At 35.7% G+C, this 7,600-nt stretch overlaps 2 protein-coding genes across 2 annotated transcripts in view; one reads left to right on the forward strand and one right to left on the reverse strand.

Annotated features, from left to right (window-relative positions):
• Positions 1 to 1,763: 1,763 nt before the first annotated feature.
• Positions 1,764 to 5,143, forward strand: LOC111385364 (adenine nucleotide transporter BT1, chloroplastic/mitochondrial-like). Its single transcript, XM_023009747.1, has 3 exons — positions 1,764 to 2,714; positions 4,082 to 4,243; positions 4,431 to 5,143. The coding sequence occupies exons 1-3, from the start codon at positions 2,196 to 2,198 to the stop codon at positions 4,902 to 4,904; spliced, it is 1,155 nt and encodes a 384-aa protein (XP_022865515.1). The 5' UTR covers positions 1,764 to 2,195; the 3' UTR covers positions 4,905 to 5,143.
• Positions 5,144 to 6,460: 1,317 nt separating this feature from the next.
• Positions 6,461 to 7,600, reverse strand: part of LOC111385365 (uncharacterized protein At2g34160-like) — a 4,973-nt gene continuing 3,833 nt past the window's right edge. The window contains exon 5 of the mRNA XM_023009748.1: positions 6,461 to 6,805. Coding sequence (XP_022865516.1) covers positions 6,713 to 6,805 — 93 coding nt within the window. The 3' untranslated portion in view covers positions 6,461 to 6,712. The remainder of the gene's footprint in view (positions 6,806 to 7,600) is intronic.

Raw genomic sequence — 7,600 nt, forward strand, 5'->3', positions numbered from 1 at the left:
TTCTTTTCTCTTCTTATCTTTACTTTTAATTTTCTTTAAAAAATTGTACACGCTACAATAAATTGATCGTGTACAATTTTTAACTCCGCTTACTGAAAATTTAAGTAGTCGGTTCCAAACCCGAATAAAGGAAGAGAGTTTATATTTTATCTATTTTAAAAAGAAAAATAAAAAAAAATAAAGATTTCATTATTATTTTTTTCTATCTCTTTTACGTTTAAAAAAAAAAAGAAAAAAATTTCTTTTCACCAATTTAGTTAAATTTTTGTTAGTACTTAGTACTATTATTACTATATGTCTACATTTTAAATTCTTTTCTCGAACAACGCTGTGCGTACTTTTGCATATAATTTTCGAAATAAATTCCTTCTGAAAATTGATTCGATTGCCCTTTCAATTGTCAGAAATTTTTCATTTCGAAGATTATATATAATTTTCGAAGTGAAAGACTTCTATATAATTTTCGAAGTGAAGACTTCTAACAATTGAAAGGGCATTCGATTACCCTTTCAATTTTTAGAAGTGATTTACTTCGAAGATTATATGTAAGGGGACGTGCAGCGTTGCTTGAAAAAATAAATTTTAATACTGTTTTAAATTTTCTTTAAAAAAATTTACACGAACAAACAAATAAACAACATAATTTTTAACTCCGCCTACTCTAAATTTAAGTAGCCGGTCTCAAGCCCGGATAAAGGAGGAGGGTTTAAATTTTTTACCTAGTTTTTTATATAAAAAATTCACGATTTAAAAATTAAAATTACTTTTTTATTTTCCAATTTACCTATTTGTTTCAAAAAAAAAAAAAGACGTGTGCTCTCGAGTCGGGCTCGACTCAACCCACGAGCTCGTGGACTGAGCCGAGCTCGGTTCGTTTCAAAATGAGCACGAGCTCAGCTCGTGGCAAGCCCGAACCGAGCTCGTGCTTGACACCCCTAATTATTCATTTCCACTTAGTGATGGTCGAAGGGCGCAGGGCGGGGTGGGGCAGTGGGCTTGCCCCGTTTATTTATTTATTTATTTGGGCAAAGAACTAAAGTTTGACCCTGCACTTCACTTCAAAGAAAAGATGAGACAGAGATTCCAAACAAAATTGGTATCAAACCATTTAGTCCGTTGTGGAAAATCTATTCGATTCATTTTTTAAAATTTCTTCACTAGGAATCATTACGAAAATGAAAATTGAAAAAATAAAATAAAATGAACAGACTTAGTTCGAAGATGCAATCCCATTTTGGGCCTTTTGGCTAGCTGTAAGAGATTGAGATGTCAAGTACATTGAACTTGACAATCTTAGTAATTATGAATGAAAATAGATTTCCTACCTTCTCGTAGCATCATTTTCAGTATTATGTATTGAATATCAAATTTCAATAAATACATAATATTTGCAAGATCAATGTCACAATTTGTCGATTAACACCAAACCCAAAGAAAATTATTTCTAAGACTCTTCAAACTGCATCTTAACTACTAATCATTTTTATAAATAAATGAATAAGTAAATAAACATTAAAACTCTCCATCACTGAACCCTAACCTTTATAAAAAAATAAAAAATAAAAATAAAATAAAATCAAGGGACGGATTTTTTTGCCCCATTCGAGACGAGGCGGAGCGCGGTAAATTGTCATCACTATTTCCACTTCAAGCGATTTCACACAGATGTCATAGGTCAGGGACCATTTATGCAAAAAACCCTAAAAGTTATCAATGTATCTATGTCAGTTTCACGCACTACGCACACGTATATTATACTTATTTAGCATCAGTGTTTGAGGTTGAACAGGAGAGGAACAGAATCCTGCCGCTGGCTTGCTTGTTCTTCCCCTAAGAAAGAACCCTCTCTTGATTCTTCCGCCACCTTCCACCCCCACGGCCTCCCCTCTGTTTCCCTGATTCTCCACACACTCAAGTCGTAGCAATACATCCGCATCCATATATACTGTCCGATTAATTATCTTTATTGCCGTTTCTAATTAGAAAAAATAAATTGAATCTTTCTTTTCTATACCTATTAAGTTGTCAACAATGGATATTTTATACTCCCATTTGTTCAAAATCGAATCTTTTGCTCCTTCACTATTCTCAAATTGCCTGGAAACATGAATCTGTAGAGTTGGGTATGTTCTGAGCTTATAAAGGGGGGGCTATTGTTTTGCAAGGTATTTCTTTTCTGTTTTGAATTTCGAATTATGGGTAAGAGAGGAAAAATGCAATCTTTGGAGTGTAAAAACAATGGGTTATTGTCGAATTCCCAGTTGAGACTCCAATTGAGTCCCCAAGATTTCGACTTTTATCCGGGCGGTGGGTTATTTGCCTCTGTAGGTCGAATGGACAACAAAGAAAATGGCAGTTTTAAGTTTCCGTGTGTCGATTTGTTTCTGAAGTATGTATCATCACCTGAGAGGTTTAAGATTTTGGGTGAGCAGGAGGAAAATGGGGTGGTAAAGAAGAAGAAAAATGGACTTAGGCTTAAGGTTAAGATTGAAAATCCTTCATTGAGGAGATTGATTAGTGGTGCGATTGCTGGGGCGGTTTCAAGGACTGCTGTGGCACCATTGGAGACAATAAGGACTCATTTGATGGTTGGGAGTAGTGGGCATTCGACTATGGAGGTCTTCGATAGTATTATGAAGACCGATGGATGGCCAGGATTATTTAGGGGCAATTTTGTTAATGTGATTCGGGTTGCACCAAGCAAAGCCATAGAGGTAAGTACAAGAAAAAAGAACAACGCAAATGACATTATTATGTTATTTAGCCTGAGTTTTCAATTGTTTTCTGTCTTTCTTGAATGGGGTTTTGCCTATATGATATTCTTTGTTGGTTAATTTTTGACTCTCGTTTTATATCTATTTCGTTATTATCTGCTACCCATGTTTTTTGGATGTATTGGCTTATGTTTGTTTGATTTGGGCGGTTTAAGAATAGCTGGTTATGGATCCCTAATATACCGAAACGTGCATAACTTTTACAAACTACGTAATTGAGCTTGAGGGTCACATATTGCTGCTTTGTGTTTGTTAATGTGAATGTTATCTTATGCCCAAGTATTGCTCCACGTAGAAGACTCGAATAGCGTGTTTAGTTTGGTAATGTGGACTCAATGGCACTCGGCAGTATTAAAGAAGAAAATAAGTTCAATCTTGTCAACTGAACCATCCAATATTGTCTACCAAAGAACTCCAAAAGGTTTTCTAGCATCTCCATTATTTCTGATTGTGGGTCAGTTCCATTTTGCATTCATGATAACATTGGTTTATTTTAGCCCGTCTAATACGCCACCTCATCTTCAGTCTTTTGAAAATGTATCTAATGATGCTTGCTTATACGAACCATTTTTCAGAAATGGTGTATATTGTTTTCTGTTATTCAGTCAAGAATATCGTATTGCCCATATGCATCAAGGTCTCAACAATTTCTGTGGCTTTTGTCAAAAAAAAAAAAAAAAAGAATAATAATTTTATTATAGGGAACAATGTTTTAAAAATTACGTCAAAAATCTTGTACATTTTTCAGAACAAAATATTAGCTGAACTCATCGTGAATACTGAATAGGAACTCAAGTGGCGGCCCATAATTTGTTGGGAATAATGCTTAATTTGTTGTTGTTGTGATCTTCCCAGTGTCTGACTTTTTCTTATGGTAAATTCTTCAAATTAGCTAATTCTACTTCCCCTGAACCATGTGATTCAAGGATTATGGATGGAGTGGTCCTCCTGTATATTGACAAGAATGTTCTGTTCATTATTGCAAAGAAAGTCAATTATTTTCTTTCCCTCTCCCTTTGCTCGCCCTCTAAATTCTTTTTCTGCGCATAAAGCGATGCATTATTTGTGTTAGTATTCGATTTAGTTTTTTAAAGTTATAATTAAATCTGTAACTTAAATATCTAATACTATAATTTATCTGTGGCTGTTGAGTTTTATCAAATTTGTGCACATTTACAGATTCACTGTCCTATCATATGTCTTGCTTATTTTTTTACTCACACACTAGCTTCAAACAATTTTTGGTTAATTTTTTAATCTTGCATTATGCTTTTTACATGTTCCTGAAAGCTGCTAGTACTTTGCAGTTATTTGTTTACGATACTGTCAATAAAAATTTGTCACCGAAACTTGGTGAACAACCCAAATTGCGTATCCCTCCGTCATTGATCGCGGGAGCATGTGCTGGAGTTAGCTCAACTTTAGTGACGTATCCCCTCGAGTTACTCAAGACTCGATTGACTATTCAGGTAACCAAAGGCTTAACTTTCGGGAATTTTAAGTTTTATTATTAAAATGTAATGTCAAAATTCATGTTTGGTAAAAATAACCAACTTAAAAGTAGGTTCGAATTACTTTTAAGCCAGACAAAATGCACTTTTCTAACTTTTCTTTTCGTTTCTATCTACATCCTTATTAGAGTTCTTGTATATACAGGGAGGAGTTTACAATGGTTTGCTCGATGCATTTATAAAAATACTGCGTGAAGGTGGGCCTGGAGAGCTTTATCGAGGTCTAACTCCAAGTCTTATTGGAGTAATTCCGTATGCTGCCACCAATTACTTTGCGTATGACACTCTTAGAAAGGCATACCGGAAAATTTTCAAACAAGAGAAGATTGGCAACATTGAAACACTCTTGATTGGTTCTGCGGCCGGTGCTATATCTAGTAGTGCTACATTCCCACTTGAGGTGGCTCGTAAGCACATGCAGGTTGGAGCGCTTAGTGGGCGACAAGTGTACAAGAATGTACTTCATGCTCTTGCCAGCATACTCGAACAAGAAGGGATGCAGGGTCTTTACAAAGGGCTTGGTCCGAGCTGTATGAAGTTGGTGCCTGCTGCTGGGATATCTTTCATGTGTTACGAGGCATGCAAGAGGATTTTGATTGAGAACGAAGATAATGCATAGAGAGTTGTTTTACAAAAGAAACTTAGATTTAAGGATAACAAATTGTCTGATGTTGCATCATTTTCGTGCTTGAAATTTTGACCTTTTGAGATTTGGATTTTGAGGTGAGAAAACTGATGTCTTATTACAACCTTTTCAAGCGATTTTGATTTATTTTAACTGTGTTAAAGAATGACCAAATTTTATGTGAAAGAATTATACAAGACGAGGTAAAGGCGCACGTTCCTTTCTAGGCTTAATCTATACTGTTATCATGATCCTTTCTATGCTTAACCTAGTTCAGTTTAAGATTCTGTGAATGTGTAAATCAATGTTTTAAGGTTTCCATTTAGCGTTGGAATGAATTTGCCTACATAGTGTACTTTCAGGGCTGCAGGAAGAGTTTGTCTTGGAATTATTCTACTTGTATAGATAATCTGTATTGGTAGATTGGGCAAATGAATGCATGTCTGTTGATTTGAATTTCAAAACAAGCCTGCTACATNACTTGTATAGATAATCTGTATTGGTAGATTGGGCAAATGAATGCATGTCTGTTGATTTGAATTTCAAAACAAGCCTGCTACATGTAAAAAAAAATTTCACACATCACTTACAAGAACAATGCTTGGCTAATTCTCATCGGAAGAAGAAAAAAAGAGAGTAACGAGCGGACAAGAAGAGCATCCTGTATGAGTTATGTGAAAAATAGCCTGTATTTAGGCTTAAATCATTGAGCTGTGCTACCTACACAGACCCCTTTCCATAGGGCCTGTACAGGTGCGCACACATGGGCTGGACCCCACCCATTGGTCCACGTGGGGTTCACCCCCATGTGACAATCCCTGTGCAGGGAGCTTTTTCCAAAATCATTTTAAAAATTAAACAGATGAATGTCATCACCTGTACAAATAATCTGTACGGGTGGCTTAGCTGTTTTACTACATAAGACTAGGATGCCAATCGTGATGTTTTCACTCTTCATTGTTCTTTAGTATATTCATGTTTGTGGTTTCAAGTTTAGGCCGGAATCACCCTACTTTACACGTAGGTATCGGGTTCATTGGGCACTGAAATTATGTTCCACCTATTATAGTTTATGAAATTCTGACATTAATTGTTTGGTACGTTAAATTGTCATAAATGTCTCATTATATTAAATTGAATAACACTTAAATAGATTAAAAGAATTATCTGTCCACTGTGTTGTTTATCATCCTTAAATTCTCATGTCCCGCTTGGACAAGACACATCCCCAAGACAGTTTTCAACTAAATTTCAATTTCTACGCCTTCATATAATAGATCATACGTTTTAAGTGCCAACATAAAATGATAAAATGCATGTTCCACCATTTCATTGAATGTAATTTCTGGTGCCATTGCAGAAGCACGAAAATGATCAGAGGGCATCCCCATAGTTTTTTCCTTGTTGCCTTCTTCATTTTCGTTCTTTTTTTGTTTCAGCTTTTTCAAATGTTGAGGAGAATAATTCCACTTCTATATGGACCAGGACCATATCAGAATGCTTCAGCCTACAAAACTACCTTTCCTAAGTTTTTGCAGTTAGAAAACACGATTCCAAGATGCACTTCATAATCAAGCAATGGTGTAAACATATGAACTTGCCCAAAGTAGAAGAATTATGGTCTAGAAGGATTGTTCTTTACTGAACCGATCTAGAAACATCAGCACTGCACGGACATAATAAACCCCATTCACCATCGAAAGTAAAACAAATCCAATAAGTTCTTTGCATAACTACTAGACACTAGTACTCTATTCAGACAGATAAAAGGTGACGGGCCTTGGACTTTAGGAGTATCCATGTCAATTCTGTTCTTCGCCTCCATATTCTCTTTCCTCTGCTTCCGCGGCCATCAATTCATCAAAGTTCTGTGTTTTCCCTAATAATATCTCAATCTACAAGAGAAAAATGAAAACAAAAAAGGCGAGCTCTTCAACCAAAGGTAAATCATAGTCAAAAGGGAGGAAGAACGGATAGAATTCACGATGTGTGCAATACACAAACGTATGCTTATTATATAGTATCTCAAAAACGTGCAATTGAATCAAATATCCAGTGTTTAAAGCCTGCGCTAGGTATAGATCCGGAAAAAGTAAAAGATCAAGGGTTGTACAAGTGCCGTTTATATATATTTCTCAAAAACATGCAACTGAATCACGTGTGTGTATTATAATAGTTACTGCATAAACTTAATTTGACCGATTAATATCACTCGATATTATATCGTGTGGTAGTATACTATGCTTGTGGATGATAAACCGATTCAATATTTCTTTATTGAGTACAATTTTCACAGCATAAATAAGAAGAGATTACCAACGAACATTTTTAATAGGTAAAGGTTATACAGATCAAATATCACTCAATCTTTAATAGGTAGGATGCATGATGCGTGCAGACAGCAGAGAAAAAATATTATTAAACCTGTTGACACATAAAAATTCAGCCCAAATAGAATGACCCAAGGAATGAAGCCCAATTGGAGGATTTCCAAATCAGATAGCCCAAAGAACGAAGCCCAATCAAACAATTCAAGATGAAAGCCCAAGAACGCGGTAACGCCATCGCCCAAGTTTGCAAGTCGCCCAGAATCTAAGTGAATGAAGTGCCATGCAATCGCCCAGAGCTGTTACTCTATTCTCGCCCAAACTTCCAAGTCGCCCAAAGTCTTAGCAAACATAAAGTGTTGT

This window comes from Olea europaea, unplaced genomic scaffold (assembly GCF_002742605.1).
Source record: "Olea europaea var. sylvestris unplaced genomic scaffold, O_europaea_v1 scaffold3137, whole genome shotgun sequence".
Taxonomy (NCBI): domain Eukaryota; kingdom Viridiplantae; phylum Streptophyta; class Magnoliopsida; order Lamiales; family Oleaceae; genus Olea; species Olea europaea.

Coding starts and splice junctions, on each gene's coding strand:
- LOC111385364 (XM_023009747.1), top strand. CDS start 2,196: ATGGGTAAGAGAGGAAAAATGCAATCTTTGGAGTGTAAAAACAATGGG. Junction 2,715..4,081: donor CACCAAGCAAAGCCATAGAG/GTAAGTACAAGA, acceptor AGTACTTTGCAG/TTATTTGTTTACGATACTGT. Junction 4,244..4,430: donor AGACTCGATTGACTATTCAG/GTAACCAAAGGC, acceptor TTGTATATACAG/GGAGGAGTTTACAATGGTTT.